This window comes from Kwoniella mangroviensis, assembly GCF_000507465.2.
Source record: "Kwoniella mangroviensis CBS 8507 chromosome 1 map unlocalized Ctg02, whole genome shotgun sequence".
Lineage (NCBI taxonomy): Eukaryota > Fungi > Basidiomycota > Tremellomycetes > Tremellales > Cryptococcaceae > Kwoniella > Kwoniella mangrovensis.
Genome location: NW_027062534.1, coordinates 4,564,748 through 4,585,813, shown reverse-complemented (window position 1 = coordinate 4,585,813; position 21,066 = coordinate 4,564,748). Strand labels below are relative to the sequence as shown.

Sequence of the window (21,066 nt, the reverse complement as noted above, 5' to 3'; positions counted from 1 at the left end):
GGGGTGGTTCCGGTGATCAAGGTCTCGATTTCCCAGCTTCTAGTAAAGAGTCGGAGGTGATTTGAGATATATGATGTCTCCAAAGAGCGTAGAATAGACAGAGAGTCATGATGATCTTGACTAGTGTTCCTACCACAATATATTAATCTTCAGTCTTCTCGTTGAGAGAGACGTCACTCACTCATACTCAACCAACCTCCTTCGTCTTTCTTTGATAACATCCACCTAACCCTTCCTCTACCTCCCTTGATAGGTGATCTAGGCTCCTTGTATGCTAGTCTTCGGCTTACTACCCTGTTCACTAATGATAATCCCCTTCGAGATTTCGGTACGGGACATGGTATAGTGGCGATTTCCTCGGGAGGGGAGTGAGGTATAACCTGAAGGTTTCGTCTCGATCGAGATATCCTCATAGACTCTCTATACCCGTCCACGCAGGCCTTCAAACACCCAAGAGAGGTCAGCATATATCCCTCTTCTGCAAAGCGGCAATATGAGGATCAGGCATTAATAGCAGACTGATCGTCTACGATTATGTATAGTTATATCACTCACCTCCATCGCATCCCACCATGTATATCCCTTTATCCCTTCAGTCGAACCTCTTCTACCAATCTCCCTCCTTCTCTTGCCATCCATCACCAATGTCGATATCATCTCTGCATAGCTGGAGGATAATTCTTGGAAGTAGGGCGAGTCTGACTTACAAGCGTGAGGCCAGGTTGTTTCCTTGGTTGGTAAAGAGAGTAATAATCCGGTTTGATCGTGGGTGACGAGGTCTCGAGTGCCTTCTGCGTCTAGTCCTACCACGGGCTGTCAATGGTTCAGGTAAGAGTCAGCACATCTCATTTGAGGTGATATGCACCAAGAAAAGTAGTGTAGAAGTAAGGGGATGGTTCAAATGGGGTATACTTACCAATCCAGATGCCAAAGCTTCCAAGACAACTTGACCGAATGTCTAAAAAGAGATCAACGAGTGATGGAATCAGCTTCTCATCTAGTAGTCATTCGCACTGCACAACGGCTTACCTCTGTGAAACTGGGGAAAACGAAAATATCCGCAGAGGCATAACATTTCGCCAATTCTTCACCTTGTCTATGACCCATGAAGGTCACGTCCCAGTTCTTCTCGGCAGAACATCTCGCTTCGAGATCGGATCTGGCTGGACCGTCCCCTACGAATACTAATTTAGGCAACAGCGAGCCTTCAGGAAGAAATTGAGCTAGGAGTGAATAGGCTGAGAGGATAAGTTGGAGATTCTTCTCCCATGATCTGTTTGCGATACTTACATTAGTATTTGGTGATTTGTGACATCTAAAATGGTACTCACATTCTACCGACATACAGTAAGACCACTTCGTCCTCATCAACTCCATGGGGAATGGACGCCCCATTGATAGGACCATTCCAAGGTGTTAAAGGAGGAGTCATCATTCCTTGTTTTTCCAAAACATACTTAGTGTCTTCCAGAAGCATCTTTTCCTTGTTCTCGGGGATACTTATACCCCAACTGGCTCTGAGTGCTTCATCTCGCTTGTGAGGTCCAAATTGACTCAAATCGACACCTCTTGGCCAGAGCCTTACCCCGTTGAACGACTGGGATTCGAGCATCGACTTTGTACTGGGACTTGGACATAGAGTGAGTAGTAACTTGGAGTAAAGGGAAGATTGAAACGCCCAAATTATCGGAGTAAGGAAGGAGAGGCCGAAGAGGGTCGCATAGGTTGCTAAGTTACTGAATAGAGCTTTTCGTAAGTACAGCGATCTGGTTGACCTTTCACATTTTCCTATCAAGAAGAATAAGTCTCACTTACGTATGATAACTAGCTACCACCGCTCCACCCAGCCCTTTACCCATCGTCGGCGAATCGCTTTCTTGGGATAACCATTTATCACCTGCCCAACCCAATTCCATAGCCAATATCGTTTGGGCACCCAGCCAGATCGGATCGACGAAATGCACCACGTCGGGCTCCCAATCCCTAATGATACTTAGGAATTTCGGTCGAAGAAAATTCAACTTCAATCCTGGGTATACCACCAATGGAATACCCAACGTGCCTACAAGTGGATGAGAAGCGTAGGATGACAAAGTGGATGCGGGACCGAGGAGGATGCATTCGTGACCCTGAGATTGCAGGTGTTCGAGTAGTCTTGAGAGGGTACGAGTTACTCCGTCCACTTTAGGTAGAAAGTTTTCTGTGTGATTGGTATTGTCATGTCAATTTGAGTACTGCTATAGCATCAAAAAATTTTAAGCCAACTTACCCGTAACAATGACGATCCTCAGCCCTTTCCTATCTCTTTTCTCACACAACCACGCCTCCCTCTCATCCTTCTCCGCCTCGCTCATCCCTTTCCTCCATATATACCTGTCTGAGATCTCGTCCTGGGCGCGTTCATCATCAGGGATTTCCTCGGGTATAGAATTCAAGTCGAAGTCCGGAATGGCAGATGACAATGGAGATGGAACTGAATCTCCATCGTATTTTGTATTCTCATGTTTAACTGGAGTTGTGGTCGGCGATTGATAGGCTTGTGATACTGGTGTTTGAGGTGGTGTGAGAGGATAGACGATGTGAGATGAGTTTCCTCTTGAATAGTTTGAACACGTCTGGTAAGATGACATTATGCGGTGGGATCTGGGTTGTGGGATAGCGATATGAACAACGTGGGATGATATGCTGGTGGGCTCTTATACTGATTATTATCTTCGAGACTCTACACAGTTCCTGACCTTCGTCTATATCGTCATAGGCCCACTCCTTTGAGCGAAGTGCCAAGGATCCATATATACGAATCACGTATGAGCTTCTTTTCCTTTCGATTGCTCTTTTCACGTCGAGATCCACAAACTGTCCGAGTCGATGGAGCTGATGCTGATACAATATGACGCAGCGTGTTTTTCACCAATATCAGACGTTAGGTAGATGTCGATGACGATGAATCCGGTTTGATTCTGTTGTTTACAGTATGCACAATTATAGTGAGAATGATATGGACCGCTGTTCAAAGATACACAAGATGAGAGTCAGTATTATAAGTGCTGATATTGGTAAGTGATAGAGTTATGACATGAATACTCGTTTGCTACCCAAGAGATAAACATCACCAACAAACCAGTTCTTAGTGATCAGTCACTAGCGCTGATCCGAAATGGAACGTTGGTCATTAACATCCCCTTGCTCCCCCGCTTCAGCATGTATCGGGGAGAGAGATACTGTATGGACATGAAACAAGTCGAGATGTGTCATGTTGATCTAGTCATGGTTGATCATCAACCTGGAATAGCCAGAGATGGGTAAAGGAGAAAGAGCACGTTCATGGTTTATTTCCTTGCCCCTTCCCGTATAGCGCTGGTTGTTCTCGGCATCAGATGATGTGGGTTGACCACTGATTGATTCGAATGAGGCTTTGGCAGATAGGAGAGATCTGATCATACGAAAGAAGTGAACAAGCAACGTGTCTGATAAGGAGGATGAGAATACTTATACTGTACTCAGTAGCTCTCAAGAGACAGATAAACGTTCGTTATCGACCATTGTTTGGTGGAGTCCCCAGAGTGCCACAAAGGGGACAAAGGACTCACCATATGAACCTATTCCCCTGACGCCTACCGGCACACCTAACCCAGCTGCCTCGTGTATAACTCCGGTGTCTAACGCCGATGGCACCAAACTCAGCTGGAGACCCTGAATCCCAACCTGCTCTCTCTCGCACATTCCACTCCCCTTCTCTGCTTTCTTTTCCCCTTCTCTCTTCTCGTCATAAACCCATAACCCATCTGGACATCCCATTAGACACTTTGAACGACAGCGACCATACTCACAGCTGTCTCTCATCGACTCACTGGCTCAGCCCACCAACCCCATAACGCAGCAGACCAATTTCCTCATACGACTTACATAGCTATTATACAACTACCATCCAACATGCAATTCACCGCCTAAGTGAACAGTCTTCGAACAGAAGAGAACCCAGTCGTCTAAATACAGGACGATACTTTACAAGTCATCAACAACCGCTTTTACTTTCAACTACTTTACCAGACCACGACCAACGAACTTCGGTTCATCAAACTCTTGCCCAAGATGTCTTGCTTCACTCAAATCCCCGCGTGTCAACAACTACAACAACAACAACCAGCCCAGCAACAACTCCGAACTTGTCAAGCTCGGTGTCCAACTCGACCCCTCCCCAACTCACTTACCTAGTCAATCGTGACCTGCAGTCCAAGGACGTTAAACAGTCTATCCAAGAGAAGACGTGAGTCATCCATTCCCTATTTCCTTTCACATACATAGCTTTTGCCAATTCCTTCTTCACCACATACAATGGTTACACGTGCTGACGATGTTTTGTCTGTTTGTCTCTCCTTTTATCTTACCTCACCTACCGTTCACCCATGTTACATCATACCGTCTTCTCTCTCCGACACGTCCATCGTCATGTATCAATCAATAGTCATCAAGAATATCTACCTACACAAGGTACACTATCATCTAGTACTCCTGCCTTCACGCCACTACCGACTCGACTCCCCCCACCTCCTATCACAACCCGACGTCACAACTTAGGTCGAGCCACCCATAAAGTCTCACTCAACGTGCAGCAACAGCAACAAAAGACGACGACCGTACTTGCCAGTTCTCGTCAACCGAGTATATCTCAGGAACACCTGTCACAGGTTCATCCGACCGAGCCTAATCTAGCTCTGAACTTTACAACCACCTCACCACCCTTACCTCTCCTTCCTCTCACGAAGCCCGATTCAATGGAATTCACTTTCGATAATCTCAACATGAACATGGGGTCAGTCGATTGGGATCAGTTCCTGGTTGATGCGGATCTTGGTGAGGCTACCAAAGTACCTCTCATGTCCAACTCTCCAGCACCATCCGATTGTCAAACTGCTACTCCCAAGTCCACCGAGTCGGAACAATCAGCTGCTCTCGACCCAGAGACTGATTTCGATTTCAACTTTGATTTCGACTTCCCTCTCCCCACTTCTGTCGGTATCACTCACCAACCTGAGGATATCCAACAGCCCACAGGCGACTTCAACTTCGACTTCACTGCTACGGCTGCCGCACCCTTGCCTGCTCCAGGTCCCGATGGCAGAGGTACGACCGATCCTACAATGACCAACACCTTTGGTCTCAGCTTTGGTGACTTCGGCCTTCACACTGATCTGGGTGCTGATGCAGCTAGTCAGTTGGGTCTTACCAATCTCCTCGGTAAATTGGGTGAACAGAAGGTTGCTCAGCAACAACAACCTTCCTTGACTTCCACTGGACCTGGTTCAGTCAATGATCTAACAGATGCGTATGCTTTGCTGGATAAGCTACTCCCATCTGCTACCTCCACGATTTCTTCACCTACTTCGATCCGACCTTCTCAGCTTTCTCTTCCACCTAGCCCACCAGCATCTACCACCCTCAAGCGAAAGTCTTCCGAGTCTGCTGTTGGGGCTCAGCCAACCAAGAAGAGGGGCCGACCACCTGGCTCAGGTTCAGTCAAATCCAAGACTATCTCTCTTCAAGGTGGCGGTTCACCATCTTCTTCCTGTGCAGACGAAAGCGAACTTGGATCTCCTACACCTGCAACCATCAAGAAGACTATCTCTGGCAAACCATCTACCGCTCGACCTAAATCCGTCGTTCCCGAAAAATTCCTCAAAGATGGTTCTGCCCAATCTATCCTGGGTATGGATATCAACCAGATTCAGTCATATCCTTCTTTCGATATGCTGCTCAAGGACGTTGCAGCAGATAAGCTCCAAGCTGCCCAGGAATTCGGAGAGAGGATAGCCGACAACCGAGATAAGGCGAAAGATGCCGCCAAGAAATCCCGAGATGAACGACGAGCCAAGATCGAACGATCTGAATACCTCGAGAAGAAGGTTGAAGATCTTGAGAACAAGCTCAGCGGTCTCACGGGAGTCTTGATGAGTTTGGTTGACAGGGGTTTGATCGGAAAGGATCAGATCGCTTCGTATCTGTAAATCAACTTTCGCTCATTCGATCAAACCATCCATCCAGTATTCCAGCATCGGTTCAAGCGGCTCCAGCCTCTAGAAGTCAAATCAACAAGTCGGGTCCCAACCTCTATCTTCACCTCTTCATTGAGTGCTGAAGACCGGTCGTAGCTTCTCACGTACCACGAAAGCTCCTCAAGTCGGACACGTATATGTTCACATACATATCGTCCAAATCCAAACAAAAAGTCAACATACCGACAACCATTACTTTCTTTTCTTCTTTCCTCTCTTTCTAATGCTTTCGATATCGAACAGATCACTCTCACCCTCTCTCCACTATATGTGTGGATATTTGACCTTTCAATAGTCTAAAACGTCCTTACCGTCTTTTCGTAGTTTCTTTCTTTTCCAGTGTCTAGTCTGATAAGTGAACTATATTCGATTCAATATTTCGTTTCCTATTTATTGGACATTATATGTTCATGTCTATACGATTGTATACAACCACACCAGGTTTATACTCTTGATTGAAGGTACCCTTTGATCCGATCTGATATATATCTTTACCTATGCAAGTATGATGAGTATGTCAGTATAAGCAGCTGCGTATGTATACGGGCCCTACCCTGTTGTGGATATGTTATGCAAGATGAGACTGATCATGACTGACTGTGACTACGATAAGGATGAGATAGATATATATGATGAGATATGCAACAGATATGAGAACTGACCTCCACTCTGGATGACCGAGGTCAGCTGAACGACGATCACGTACGATACCACATTGATTCCCATCATCATCATCATCGTCCCATCCATCTTCGATCTATGAACACTACCGATAGCTATCGTACCTAGTCGAGTAGGATCTCGAGCAGCAGTATCGCCACTCACAACCATCCCTATCACCACGCTTCCGCTCCAAACATACATGTACCAGTGTGAGAGGTGATCAACGACATAATGAGATTCTTCACCTCGTGTGAATCTGCGAGAACTCATAGATCATCTACCGATACCGATCTGGGAGATGAGGTGGGAGATAGAGAGAATGGATGGGATAAGTATGAGAAGACCTGGGAAGACCAAGATCCCGAGGGAAGGTGGAAGAGAAAAGTATGGGTGAGGAAGTGGAGCAATACTAGCAGTGGTGATGGTGAAGAGAATCAATCGCCTTTCTTTAAACGTGGACATGGTCATGGGCACGGTAGGATCGATGATGATAGTGATCACAAAAAGGAGGATGCTAAGCCGGTCGGACAGGTGAACGCCTCAAGGGGGAACAATGATGAGGGCGCATCTTTCGGTGCTGGTGATCAGTCTGGGAATGAATCATCGAGTGAGTGATGATGATACTTCACACCTTGCTATTCATTGTAGCCCCTGTTAAGCCAAAACCACATCCACATCTTGATTAGAACTATGACCATGTCCTCATGTGGTGTCAGAGAAGAGGACACTGACATTTTTCACCTCATTCCACTTTATCATCTAGAATCCCGTAATTTACTCATCCTCGATACGATCCTCCGAACAACCTACCGAGCAGGATACAACGATGCCCTAAAGATTAAACCCTTCTTACCTTATTCCGATTCCACCTCGCCTTCTTTACCTCCTTCAGCAAATTCCAATATCGGCGAGTCGACAAATCCCAACAACGGTGTATACCTCGTTGGTGGTTTGGTGGTATTGTTCACTGGAATGGTATCATACAAAACGTATAATAGGATGAAAGAGGTGAACAAAGGTTTACAAGAGGTGCTGGCTCTGGTTGAACTTACCAGGTCGAATGAAGCTTCTGCAGTGGGTAAATTGGGTAGGGAATTAATAGGTATTAAGAAGCTATTGGAGGATGGGCAAGGGAATGTCAGATCCAGAACGGAGAATGATGGGTTGACCAAAAACTCGGATTCGGATTTGTGGAAAGATGTCAAGCATCAAGCTAGACCGAATCAAACTCCTTTTGAGAATTCACTATCAATCAAATCTTCCAATACCCAACTTAGCGGGAATATTCACGAGGTTGACATCAAATTGATCTTAAACGAATTGAAGAATGATCTAAAGAAAGAGTTCAGGATGATCTCCAAGGATTTCAATGCCCAACAAGGTGATTTGGTATCACTCAAAACCGACTTGGAAGCAATTCAGCAATCTTTGGTCAAAAGCTCCTCCTCTCCCGGTATTGCTGATGGTACAAGCAAGATACTCGAAGAGATAATTAAGCTCAATACGGCGTCTCATCTACTCTCCGATAAATTATCGAATCTCAGTACATCTATGATCAAAGATATCTCCGGAGAAGTCAGCTTGACTAACCAGCTTAGTAAACAGGGTTTGAACAAGTTGGATGAGATTGGAAGTGTCTTAGAAGGGTTGGGAAGAGAGTTGAAAGAGGTGAAAGAGAAGAGTAACACTACATCAAAGGTCGGTAGACCTAAAGCCAGTTCTTCTTCTAGCTCAGGATCAGGCCTTGGTGGATCCGGATCAGTCTCTGGTGGAGGAGGAGAAAGTTCTTCAACCCAAAGTGCCGATGTTGCAGCTATGCCCGCATTTGTTCCATCCATCTCTCCAAGTCAAAGTAGACCTAAATCTGTTCACAGTGCAGGACTCGGACTTGGAATAGCAGGAGGACACAACGACGTGATGCCTCTGGGAGATATTAGGAAAGCCATCGAGGGAGTCAGGAAGTCGTACATGGATGATCAGAGCAGACAGGTCAGCGAGACTTTGGCGGACAAAGCGGATGGAAAGGAAACCAGTGCGACAACTGATATCAAAAGCACAACACCTCGAGATCAGAACGATGCTTTGGAATCATCCTCTGGTTCTGGTCTCGGACCTACCGAGGGAATCAATTTCCAAACTCCACTTGATAAAGTCAAGAATCCCTACAGAGCGAACACGAACATCGATAGCCCATCAGAAACGACCGGCAATCCTGCTACCTCCAGCACGAAGTCCCGTGCATCTGAAAGAAAGGATGACGAGGATGAAGATCCACCATCTCCCCCTCCTCCTGCGCCACCCACTCAATCAAGAGTAACTCCTGAAACACGACGAAATCGCCAATCACAACAACATGCTCATTGGTGGACTGTCCATTCGTTGCCTCATGCGCATATCAACGATCTATGGCGAATCAAGGGGTTCGGATGGTATCAACCTTCATCTTCCGCTGAACGGGAGCCAGGACAAGTGAAAAAGGATAGAAACGAAGAGGATAGAAGTATTGGTGCGTGGGCTGTTGGGAGGGTGAGAAGGAGATTCGGGGATTGGCCTTTCCACTAGACCATGAGTCACCGATGGTGGAAAAGATAAGCTGGATCAACAATTGACATGAATGGTCTTACTCGTAACTTGTAATGCTTGATCACCTTCTCGAGTGTCGGTTGTTGGTTTTTGTCCTTCTCTCCTTCAAGATCTCTTTTTGTTTTTCTCCTAACCTGATGGCTTGTTTCTCTCTATGTCCCAACCCGTTGTACACCCCTTTTCCCCTGTTATATATGTAAGTATCGCACAGTATTGTTGTCCCTCCTCGGTTGTAGATAGCTTGATCCTCACCTCTCATGCATCGTATGCTGTTGTTCTGTTGTTGTGATGCATGACAATACGATGTTCACATGAATCATACGTGGGTTATCTGACATTTCCCCCTTCGGTGCCTGAACCCGACTCTTTGTTATCTCGATGTTGAACATGTCTTTTCATTTCATGTTTGTTTCTTCTTGCTTCTTCCATCTGCACATGTTTACTGCCTATTGATCTCTGCTCCGTATGATACTCTTGCCCCTTCCCCTACCCCTGTCAGATGTCATTCCGAACTCAGCTCAAATGAGCAAGCGCATTAAGAGAGGAAGCATGAGAGGTACCTTGTCTCCGCTCGGACATCGGTGGGAACTCGAGGTTTTGGATGATTGGATTGTGAAGTGAAGTGTCCATCTCGTCCTTCGAATGACAGATATATGAGGCTGTAGTAGGCAATCCATCTTCTCGTCGGATCTTCCAATCCCTCTCATCTGGATATACTTTGTGTCATACATCTCATCATATATCCACCAATCTATGTGTCATAACTTGGTATATGCCCAAATACCTCGAATCGTTTGGTGATACCTTATATCTTAGTAACGAGGAAGAACAACAAGCTGAACTACAACAACGTGAGTCTCTAACTTTACAGTCTTTTCGAATCCGTCACCCCGAACTACACTTTGATCTGCTCTATGCACGACACATATACCTCGTTGTATGGCTGTAGCTGATTGAATATGTTCCTTCCAGACCAACCTCAACTTCCATCAAAATCCACACCACTCTCCACCCACCCTTTGGCTCAAGCTCTCTTTCAGTCAATCTACAATAAAGGCTTCGTCGACGGCGCCTCTTCAACAATCTTTCAAAGCTTATCCACTTACTTCACGTCTCACCCGATCTTAACTACTACAATGGTTTTACTTATCGGATCAGGCAGTATTGCCCTCTCCGCTCGAAGGGGAACAGGTATCAATCCGACTAAACGTCTTTTGTTCGATGCTGGATCTAATTTATCCAGATCTACCAGATCTACCAGAGAAGCGAAATTGTTCGGTACCTCCCTTCCTACCTTGGCCAGAAAACCACCTTTTTCTTCTCCTCCCGCTTCTTCCGGAGGTTTAGCAGGAGGTGATTACGATAAAGCTCTCGACAAACTTCGCGAGGACATACACGCAGCTCGAGACTTATTTGACAAGGGGGAAAAGGAGGAGTCAAAAGTCGATATCGGTACTCAACTTGAAGGTAAAGTAGATGTACGTGATGGAAAGGATCGATCTTCCGGATTGGACGGTCGGACTATGTTGGATGCCATGAGTCAGATGTTAGCTCAAATTGGAGAAATCGGGGAGGGTAAGAAGATTATCATGGATCTGAGTCCAGATGGTAAATGGAGTGATGTGAGTATTGCTCGTCCACACTGAAACGCAACTTGTTGAACATACGCTGACGAATTGAGATCCATTAGCCTAAGATCGTTGATTCGACCAGATCAGATTCGGAGATCGACGATTCTTCGATCCCCTCTACTTACCTTCCCAGCTCAAAAGGACCAGGACTACCAGAAGAAGGCTGTACACCAGAGGACGTGAAGAAGATCAACGCTGAAACTCTCAGTTCACCCATGGCCAATTCTGAAACATGGACAAAAGCCCGATTCGCTATCATCGGATGGGGCGAGGAAGAAGTTTGGAATGGTACTGGAAACTTGACAATCAAGTTCTGGGATTCTGTAAATGTGAGTGTTACAACAACAAACCGGTTCCCATGAAGTAATTACTAATGGATATCCTTCACACTTAGCCTGACCAAGTGATCAATGACAAGATGATCGTTCGTACATTGTTCAAAGAGGGTATACCCGAAGCGATCTACCATAATGGATTGTTATTCCAAATTGAGGAAACTCCAGAAGACCTTGACAGTGGAGAACCGATCTGGAAATTCGAAAAGCTACTTGTCGACGTGAAGAAGGTCGTTGAAATGGGTGAATTGCAAAATGACGAGCGTGAGTGAAAACACTTTGTCTGTCAATCTACAATATTCTTAATCCTGTGTCTGTCCAATGCAGTAAGCTGACTTGGTTGATTGGCTGATTTTTTAGTATACAACCCTTCGATTGCATCAGATCCCGAAGAAGACCTCAACGAACCCACCATGTTCGACGAGTTGATTGCAAATGATCGGTCGACCAATGCGCACATCTTTAGGGATGCAGTACCTACCATCGAGCCTAGACACCTGATCAAGGCTGTTGAGAATGATCAGCGGGTCGAGTTCTGGTTGGATGAGAAGCTCGGTGACGCCAAAGCTGTAGGCCGCAGTGGGAAGATCGAATTGTGGAAAGTCAGAGTGGGGATCTATGAGTGAGTTAACATTATATCACTTCCACTGCACTTCACACTCCTACTCAAGTCCTCTTTAAATAATCATGGTGATCAAACAAGGCATATCGTATACATGACATACTCACTTCATCATCATTGCTTCGTTTGATAGGCTGTATGATAAACCCGCGTGGTCCGAACTTGAAGCTCTAGTCTATTTCAATGGCCCACCAATGAAGATCGCCATCGACCCGGAAACAGGATATTCCGTCGATCTCTTCCCAGGTGACGATGGTCAATACATAGTCAACGGTCAGGGAGAGGATGGCGAAGCTTTCGATAATTAGGCAGGGATGTTGGGTATCGATCATTCTTTTTGATATGCTGTAATTCGAGGCAATAATCACAACGATAAATGATAGACCGGAAAAGTGTTTTTTTTTTCTATATCCTTGCAACTAATTTTCAACAGGTCGTAGTCTCAGAATCAGAGTAAATTTTAAAAATTTGTTAACCGAATAAAATGATGAGATGCGAAATGAATCTTGATTTCAGATTTGGACTATTCATCTTGCAATACTGCAAATGAGTCGTCGAAATGAAACGGTGACTGATAAGATCGACGTGATGATACTGTCCTCTGCCTCTTCAATTCCGACCGTCTATATATACGCGGGTATCGAACGAGCTTATATAGATATCTGTTGCATAGATTCAATACCTATACAAGGACAGATGATGAATATAACGAGGTTTATTATCTTTTTCCCAAATTCCCTATTTTCCCAATTCAAATGAGTGTATTATATAAATTATGATTATAATCTTGTTATTTTGTTATTCTAGTTTTATCCTTATGTTATACCTCTTTCTTTCCCATCCATCACCAATTGTCCATTCGTACCATATTAGACGTCTTTGCGGATTCAAGATTATTTTGGTTTCCAGATTCAGGTTTATGAAAAGTAATACTCGGTAGAGTCGTTGTAGATTACCTCTCTCATATCTTTCTCAAAGACATCCCTACACCCTTCCCAGCCCATACCGGTCGCGAGACACAGTTGAAGTTGGATTCGGGCCTTACCAGCTTGCATGTATCCTGATGAGATGCTACAGCCACAGTACATAAGCAAACGAATGCAAACATCGAACATTGCTTGTGTATGGTATGTTTTGGACACTCACTAGGTTTGCTCGTACGGTTTAGGTGGAGAAGCACCGGTGACCGGTCTAAGGGAAGCTACGACAGGAACACCTTGAGCTTTAAGTTCACCTGCGACGGTAGCTGCTGCTGTTGATAGTTGACCTGCACCAGCGCCCATGATGATGATTCCTCTGTAGTAACAAGAAATATGACCGTCAGTTCCCGTTTTTCTAGGAAATTCATTTCGAACTCACTTGGCACCGTTGGCTACTGCAGCGTACATTAGAGAAGTATCGAAGCCCTCTACAATAGAATGAATCAGCGATGAATCCCCTCGGTCGGGTCATGATCATTTCGACTTACGAGAACCGAACAATACAACTACATGAGGTAAGTCCTCCCCACTCTCCATACTGGAAAGGTCAAAGTAATATCTGGCAACAGGGTACGAAGGGGTGAAGAACCAATATGGTTGACCACCCAACATGGCACCTAGATTACCTTGTTCCAAAGCCTTGAAGGTATCCGGGGTGTTACCGTTGGTCTTGATGGTATAGAAAGCGGATGAGATCCTGTCGTTGAACACTACTAATGCACCTCTGTCCCTTGCCTTGGGATCAGCAGCGACCGCGACGGCTTGGTAGAAGTTCGAGGGACCGTCGTTGGAGATGTACGATTCAGGTCGCATAGCTCCGGTAGCTACGAATGGCTTGGAACAGTTTAAGGTGAGGTCGACACCGAAGAACTATTAGGAATCGAAAATAAAAAAAAAACATTAATTTTTTGTTCCATGATAGTGGAGTAACTCGTATGATGAAGTGGTATAGCTCAAACTCAGGAAGGATGAGCGAAAGAATCGCAAAATACTCACAGTATCTTCCTCAGTGTTAGTACCGTGAAACATGACAGCTCCATCAATATCGCTTCCCTCAGAACACAAGTGCTCGTTGGCAGCTCTCGAGACGTTGAAGTACAAGGTCGAGTTCAAGTTGGATGAACCACCAGCTTTGGACATGTCGACAATGGCGATTTGGGCTTTTTCAAGGATAATACTGTAGTTGCCGATCAGGTATTCGGGCAACACACGAGGTCCAGAACCGTAATTTACGTTGTCAATCGTTGAGTAGTTGGAGGTGGAGACGATGGTACCACCAGTGTTGTAGAGGCTATACAAAGACAAGTGGTCAGTAACACTACCATATTGACATTGAATCTGGATAAAGAGCGATAGTGATCCTGATACTTACACAACCTTGGGTAAAGAAGAATCCTTAGAGATCCATTCCAATCCGAAATCATCCCTTTTCACGGTGACGGGCGAAGCGGAAATAACTGATGCACAGAGTGCGCCGATGGCCAACAGGTTCTTCAACATTACGATGGATCACGGATCGATAGTCCAGTTCAGGTCAGGTGATGAGCAGATGCAGAGATGAGGAAGAGAAGGATGATGATGAAGGGTGTCCATTGCGGTTTCTTATTCCTGACATCGTCCGCTCTTTATATATGCCATTTTCTCTTCTGCGAGCTTAGCTGAGCTCAGCACAGACTGATGAATCCTTATCTAAACTTCTCGAGAACATCACTTTCTTGGCGGTTAAGAGCCCGAAGATAGCGGTAGGAATCCGATCCGATCTGGTCCAGCCTACGGTGGGCAGAACTGGCACGACTCATTACCCGTACTACTATCCACCCCGGACGTATGAGCGCTAATTTCCATGCTCGTAACTAAACCGTATTTCCACTTACTGATAAGACCTAACTATGGTGATCAACCTATCATATCCCAAAGATCAAAAAGGATATACACGAGGCTTCATTGAATGTTAGGGAAAGTACGAAAAAGGGGGCTCTCCATTATTGTTGGACGCATTAGGATATATGATTGATGACAAGTCGACGGTGTCAAGCGTTTGGTTGGTGAAGGGGTTTTTTTTTTTTTTGGGAGAATAAGGAGAAGACCAGATTGTGAAGAATGGTAAGTCCAGATAGTTCGGGGCGAGGCGCTTTTCAGGAACGACACAGAGAGAGATACTAATGTTAATAAACACATACACAAAAAGAGAGAGTGTGTGTGGTTGTCATCACTTGCACCCCAAAAAGTATGGCAGTATCGCAGTTGAGCTTCCCGCTATGAGCCAAAGCCATAATCAAAGCCGAAGCCCAAGCCAAGCGTTTCTCAAATGGCCGATGCCTGTGATGTATCCGTAGAGTGTCATCCGTTGATTGGCCTATTCAAGAATCAAATTGAATCTGAGAGATAAGGAATCATGCTAACAGAAACGGGGAAGCTCCGGGTCCGGGGTATCGGATTCCGATGATACCTTACCGTACGAGTAATTGAGCTTCAGATAGAATAACGATGGTCAGCCGCATATGTCTGGGCAGGTTCCACATTTTCGTGTACTTGTAGGGAATGCACTGTACATGATTTTGTCTGACCAATCGACTCACTGGTTATCCGGATCGCAGCTGTCCTTGCATTTGATCTGTTCAAATACATCACCTGTCGCTCTAATCTAACTTCTGATTTTTACTCTAATGTTCAGGTAAAGAATCACGATCGAGCCGTAAGAGTATAGACATCACGGATCTGATTTGCTTTTCGAGACAGGAGTGTTCACGTGCTTCTTATGATTGAGAAAGATGGGAAGGGAAAAAGCTGGATATACATTGGACGTACGGCTCGATCGATTTCGACTGGATTGTCAAAGAGGTATCTTATACTCATATCGATCCAATTTGTCTTACTGTTGAACAGACGGATCATACTCATCGGGAAGATAAGAATGCAGAAGATGACTATGATAGCTGTAGGATCGACTGTCACTTCCTGTATGAGTTTGATACACTCCTCGTACAGTAAAGTTTTTGATATCTATTCAAATTGATCACCGCAAAAGTGAATGCATTTCTAAGTGATTCTCTCAATTCAGCGTGGAATCGAGGAATATCAAGGACAACCACTTTGAGAACGATCGATTGACGTTGCTGTAAGATGAGCCACAATGCAATTACCCTTCTTAAGGGAAAAGTCTGCTGTGAATGAAAAGGTTGGGACACAGCTACGTCGGTGACCAATGATGATATCCTTGCTAGAATCAGTAGATTGAGACAAATACAAGTCGTATAGCACCAGTCCAAGCTATTGTCCTTCACTCATTTTTCTCCTACTCAGCTGTACCAGTGATTCATTACCGAGTGAACCATACGTCAGTAGATGCGTATCGCACACCATCCAAGTCTGTGATGAACTTGACAACATTCGCTAGATGTTCGTCAGTGTTACAATCTCCATGAGTCTAAACTCCACCCTATCGGATCAGATTGGGCAATGAGAATCGTTCGGTTAGATTGGTTGGTCATGCAAAATCATACATCTCTCTTTTCCGCTTCTGCAAAACTAGCCCAAAGGAAATGATGATGATAGTATATAAGTATCGGGGGGAGGTCCAAGTCATAATATCTAAGCTTCCTCGGTTCTGAGTTTAGCGTTAGGGTTGGTGATCCTGCGAATGAGAGGGGAAGATATCAGCGTTTGAATCAAATACAGGTGTGCTGCTGTCTATGGTGGTAATGGGATTCATTGATGATGCCGATCTATCCGGCTGGACAGATCAACAAAATGAAGGAAAATCTTCCAAAACATCTCCAATGATCGTCACGATCTACCATCTGGCCACTTCTTTCTCCTCATGATCATGAATTGCAAAAAGACACAGTACTCACTTGACACCCAAAACCTTGGCTCTAGCAACGATCTCTACCCTCTTCTTGCTTGATACACCGTGAGCGATTGAGGCGGCGTATTTACCAGAGTGCATGAGCAAGAGTTCGAGTTCGGACAAGTTGTGGACCAAGAGTTCCTTGTGGCCGGATGGCAAAAGGTGCTTGGTCTTTTTGTTGGAACCGTAACTGTGAAAAAAATCAGAGCATAAGCGAGAGTTTTCGATTTTGGGATTCAATGATTAAGAACAACGATATCATGCTGTTGAAGGTGATGGTAAGAAACAGAAAAGAAAACACTTACCCGATCTTGGGCATGGGGAGTTGTCCCTTGAATCTTCTTCGGACCTATTGAGATGAATGATTTGTCAGTGATATAATCCTAACCCTGACGATCGTTCGAGTCGTATATTCTCTTCATTCCCTTGACCAGAAGCTGACGATAATTGGACGACGATCATGATCAAGACAACATAGGTAGATCTCTCTAGCCCATATCTTCTAAATCAAAATCATTGTCTTTTCCATCTCCCGATCCTTCCACCTCCTTCAATCTGTCCAACATATATTCACACCATCCAACCAGTATCCAAAATCGATCATCTTCCTATCACAGTCACATCATATCCTCTTCCGCTTCCACTTTCAGAGCAATTCCCCAATTCCTGTACACCAATCCCGACCTCAAAACAAGAACCAGATACCCACTCTGTTATCGATACCCTTTGGCTTTCTCCATGATTCCTTGACACCGTGGTATCGGTCGGATTGATGCCTCTTGAAGGTCTTTGTTCGCTTTTTCACGATGGGGATGTGGGCAGGCATTTTGGCTGTTGGATATGATGGGGTTATGTATGAAGGGATGAAGGTAAAGTTTTTTCGATTCCGATTGGGAGTGGATGGACCAAGGAAGATGAGTGATTGAAATGAAAGAATGGGATAATCCTGTGATCAGCACCTATCTCCTTCTGCCCTTGGGGTGATGAGTTTGCACGTACCGAACTTGAGGATGTATACCTTGAAGGATGAAGAAGAGGGTTCCGATGATAAATTTGCAGATAAAACCTTGAAATCGGTCAGTGGTGGATAGTCGGGAGAGCAGGAGAGCAGCGTACCAGCGCACACACATACAGCCATACAAAGCACAACCCACCATACAAGAAACGATAAAGTGGCACTGATGCATACAACAACCCCGGTCATTCCGCGGCGATCAGGAGTGTGGCACTCGGCGAGAAGGAGGGAGAACAGCTATCGGCTATAAGGGCAGCCCATCTTATCACCGACACACGCGTCAAGGGGTGTTCTCCTTGTCAACTCGCAAGTTGGGTAACTTATTAACCTCTCACCTCCAATGTAGGTATTACTCATCACATCTCACATCCACATGATGCTGCATCCAGTCTGAACACGACCTCATACATGCATTTTACCATAGGTGATTGGTAGTGCTACTAAACATCATGAGCTCATGATTGTAGTAGAAGGACTAGTACTTCCTTCTTCATTCGATCAGCAATCGACTTTCTAACATCACCACGATTGTGCTATCTACTGGAGAGCCCATCTGATAGAGCGGAAAAGGGAGAATCAAAGATCAGCGAGAAGTCCGATGACAAATCAGACGGACAATCGCTCAGGTATGACTCATGAATAGAATCGCATACTTACGTTTTCACCACGAACAATTCATCAGGCATACCTTGTTGGATTTCCTCCCTTTTCACTGTCAATCCAGCTTCGATGAAACAATCTACCCACTTTTGGTGTGATCTGGTATATCATACAAAATGGTTCGTCAGCATGTATACTCATCTTGAGGTCCATACACTGTCCTGCCCTGTCATAATCAGAACAGACATGTGTACACTATCATTGCCTCACCTAGTCAAACTTGAATCCTCTTCATCCAAGAATTCCTGACCGACTCCACCGGGAGCATCATCGCAGCAATTCTCCTTGACGAATATATAATGATCTTCCCCTTCTCTAAGAGCTTTCTTGGCTTTTCGAAGGAAGTTTACTAGATCTTCATGGTTCATGTGGCCTGTTGTGGAAGATAGGGAAGAAGGGTCAAGATAGATATCGTTAGCTACTATATCCTGTTTTACTATTCGGGTATTCTAATTCAATTTATCGATTCTCCATGGCGACAAACTTGTCTTGGCTTGTGTCTCTCAGGGGCTTCAGTGATATACACCACACAGAGTATGAAGTATTCATCCTCATCCTTTCCAAAGACCGATGATATACAGAATACCAGTCCACGGATCGCTTGTTGCAAATCCGCTAAGCTTGATCGGGGCACGGAAGGACTCACCTAAACACCATTGACACCATATCCTATCAGGCCATCATTGTAAATAAGCACCCAAGTCCGATCTCCTTCGTTCTGTCATGGCCAATTGTCATATAATGAAACTCACACATCATAAAGCACCTCATCTTCCATACATCCTCCCTCTCCATTGACTTCACCTCTGGGAGAAGAGACCAACCCAATCTCCTCAGCTTGATCATCCACTGGATACTTGGGATCCAGATTCTGTAATCCCCTCTTGACAAATCTCACCCTCTTGCCTCTCCCTTTTCCATCTTTGGTGTCTCTTTGCTGCTGTTCCAATCTTCGTTTCTGTTCTTCATCGTCTCCATTCTGTATGGGTAGATCCCTCCATTCCCCACTCGAAGCTGCTCTATATCCCTCCCTGACGAACTTATCGACCGGTTCCAGTAGCACCACGTCATCGAACAACGGTAACAATACGTGACGGCTCACTCGACCTATACCTGCTCCTACGTCCAACACAGTCCTACGATGTGTTGGAAGAGTTTTGAGTGTCGGTGAAGGGGTGAGGGGATTCGGGAAAGGTGATAGTGATGGAATAAGAGAGAGGAGGAGGAGTCGGGAAGAGAGCTGTTCGATGTGCGGGACGGGCTGTGGTACGGGAATGATAGGAGAGGTTAGTTCTGATCTCTGTATTATATATCTCTTGATCAAGAGAGCATGCTCATTGACGTAAGAGTAGGTTGTGTATCATTTCGAGTAAGAAAAGGAACTGGAAGTAAGTTTGTTTGACGGATTATCCAAGTTGTTTGGGAAACTCCTATTCATTCAGTCAAACGGGACATGACCATGGATTATGATCAAGAGGAGCATGCCCTTGGAGTGACATCTAGACTCTCCTGCCACCTTGTCCACCACAATCTTCAACCCCTACGTGTATCGACAGTATAGACTGCTGAAGTATCGTCGAACCAAATTGGAGATCTGACTCACCCCTTCGCCATACCCACCCAACACACCATTGACACTAGCGTCCACCCCATCCCAATATTCTATTCCCTTCTCGTACACCGGTCCAGGGGGCGCTTTCTTCTTCAGAGCTGACCCCAGTGCTGAGCCAGCCTTGGTGGTGGTATTGGGTTTGTGTCGTTTCGCATCGGGTGTCTGAAAGGAGAGGTAATAATCAGTACCGTTATCGCAAGTATGAAAAGTGTTTATTCTTCCTCGACACCATCAGAAGGTGAAAGTCAAACAGCTGAGATTAATATGGCTCGGGCCGCTCGAGAGTGATGTACTGGTCACTTACATCTAAAGAGGGCTGTAGGACACGCAAAATATCATCAAGTGAGCGATTCACCGGGATGAATTGAACAGAAGGAAAGGCCGCACGTACCATGTTGATCGAGAGGTATCTAACCTTGTTGAGCTTTCTTACAGATAAATTCCACGATATACAGGAGAGAGCAGGGTGGATCCCTTGCGTGATCGTGGTGATAGGGTATATATCGAGGAGTGTTCGTCTAGATGACAAGGAAAGAGGGAAGACGGCTGACTTTTGTTTACATGGAGTTCTTTGAGAGTTGAGTTGTTGATAATTCGAGGAACGGACCACCTCCACTTTGGACGACCACCCACCAGGTGAGATTCTATGATGTATATAGAGTATGCATATATAAATATATGCAAATGGTTCATGATGATCACGAGGGGTTGAAAGTAGATGATAGCTACGCATGCAGATAGGAGAGCAGAGGAGGGAAACAGGAAGGGAGCCACCTTGCGATGCAGCGTCCATTCTCTTGATCAGTCGACGATCACCGTATTGCGCGATAGGGGAGAAGAAGGATGAGATATTCACCATATCGTATCGATTGATACTGTATACAATATACATGTCAGTGAGTAAATATCGTCGTCTCATATCATCTCTGCTATATACAACATTCTTTCTATACTCTCCCTCTCAAATTTCGTCATTCTCATGAGATGATTCGGTTCGTCTCATACAATTTGAAGGGAATTCCCTCTCGGTGTTGGTGTTGGTGTTGATATCGATATCGAGGT

At 45.2% G+C, this 21,066-nt stretch overlaps 7 protein-coding genes across 7 annotated transcripts; 3 read left to right on the top strand and 4 right to left on the bottom strand.

Annotated features, from left to right (window-relative positions):
• Nucleotides 1-16: 16 nt before the first annotated feature.
• On the bottom strand, nucleotides 17-2,630 carry I203_106834 (uncharacterized protein; the record flags this gene model as incomplete). The annotated part of the gene is made up of 8 exons (XM_019151543.1): nucleotides 17-129; nucleotides 182-440; nucleotides 556-813; nucleotides 917-958; nucleotides 1,030-1,273; nucleotides 1,332-1,736; nucleotides 1,816-2,200; nucleotides 2,270-2,630. 8 exons carry the CDS (start codon nucleotides 2,628-2,630, stop codon nucleotides 17-19), a joined length of 2,067 nt encoding a protein of 688 aa, XP_018999167.1.
• Nucleotides 2,631-4,406: 1,776 nt separating this feature from the next.
• I203_106833 (uncharacterized protein) lies at nucleotides 4,407-6,005 on the top strand (the record flags this gene model as incomplete). Its single annotated transcript, XM_019151544.1, has 1 exon — nucleotides 4,407-6,005. The coding sequence occupies one exon, from the start codon at nucleotides 4,407-4,409 to the stop codon at nucleotides 6,003-6,005; it is 1,599 nt and encodes a 532-aa protein (XP_018999168.1).
• A 942-nt stretch (nucleotides 6,006-6,947) lies between these two features.
• Nucleotides 6,948-9,278, top strand: I203_106832 (uncharacterized protein; the record flags this gene model as incomplete). The annotated part of the gene is made up of 2 exons (XM_019151545.1): nucleotides 6,948-7,323; nucleotides 7,480-9,278. 2 exons carry the CDS (start codon nucleotides 6,948-6,950, stop codon nucleotides 9,276-9,278), a joined length of 2,175 nt encoding a protein of 724 aa, XP_018999169.1.
• A 793-nt stretch (nucleotides 9,279-10,071) lies between these two features.
• Nucleotides 10,072-12,195, top strand: I203_106831 (uncharacterized protein; the record flags this gene model as incomplete). Its single annotated transcript, XM_019151546.1, has 6 exons — nucleotides 10,072-10,150; nucleotides 10,272-10,921; nucleotides 10,990-11,259; nucleotides 11,325-11,529; nucleotides 11,626-11,887; nucleotides 12,021-12,195. The coding sequence occupies 6 exons, from the start codon at nucleotides 10,072-10,074 to the stop codon at nucleotides 12,193-12,195; spliced, it is 1,641 nt and encodes a 546-aa protein (XP_018999170.1).
• Nucleotides 12,196-12,804: 609 nt separating this feature from the next.
• I203_106830 (uncharacterized protein) lies at nucleotides 12,805-14,367 on the bottom strand (the record flags this gene model as incomplete). The annotated part of the gene is made up of 6 exons (XM_019151547.1): nucleotides 12,805-12,958; nucleotides 13,034-13,183; nucleotides 13,247-13,295; nucleotides 13,356-13,737; nucleotides 13,864-14,158; nucleotides 14,240-14,367. The coding sequence occupies 6 exons, from the start codon at nucleotides 14,365-14,367 to the stop codon at nucleotides 12,805-12,807; spliced, it is 1,158 nt and encodes a 385-aa protein (XP_018999171.1).
• A 2,091-nt stretch (nucleotides 14,368-16,458) lies between these two features.
• I203_106829 (60S ribosomal protein eL32) lies at nucleotides 16,459-17,543 on the bottom strand (the record flags this gene model as incomplete). The annotated part of the gene is made up of 4 exons (XM_019151764.2): nucleotides 16,459-16,501; nucleotides 16,722-16,907; nucleotides 17,023-17,066; nucleotides 17,427-17,543. The coding sequence occupies 4 exons, from the start codon at nucleotides 17,541-17,543 to the stop codon at nucleotides 16,459-16,461; spliced, it is 390 nt and encodes a 129-aa protein (XP_018998928.2).
• Nucleotides 17,544-18,385: 842 nt separating this feature from the next.
• I203_106828 (uncharacterized protein) lies at nucleotides 18,386-20,398 on the bottom strand (the record flags this gene model as incomplete). The annotated part of the gene is made up of 7 exons (XM_065518061.1): nucleotides 18,386-18,491; nucleotides 18,603-18,765; nucleotides 19,039-19,061; nucleotides 19,145-19,653; nucleotides 19,996-20,166; nucleotides 20,309-20,320; nucleotides 20,396-20,398. 7 exons carry the CDS (start codon nucleotides 20,396-20,398, stop codon nucleotides 18,386-18,388), a joined length of 987 nt encoding a protein of 328 aa, XP_065373365.1.
• Between the last annotated feature and the right edge of the window lie 668 nt (nucleotides 20,399-21,066).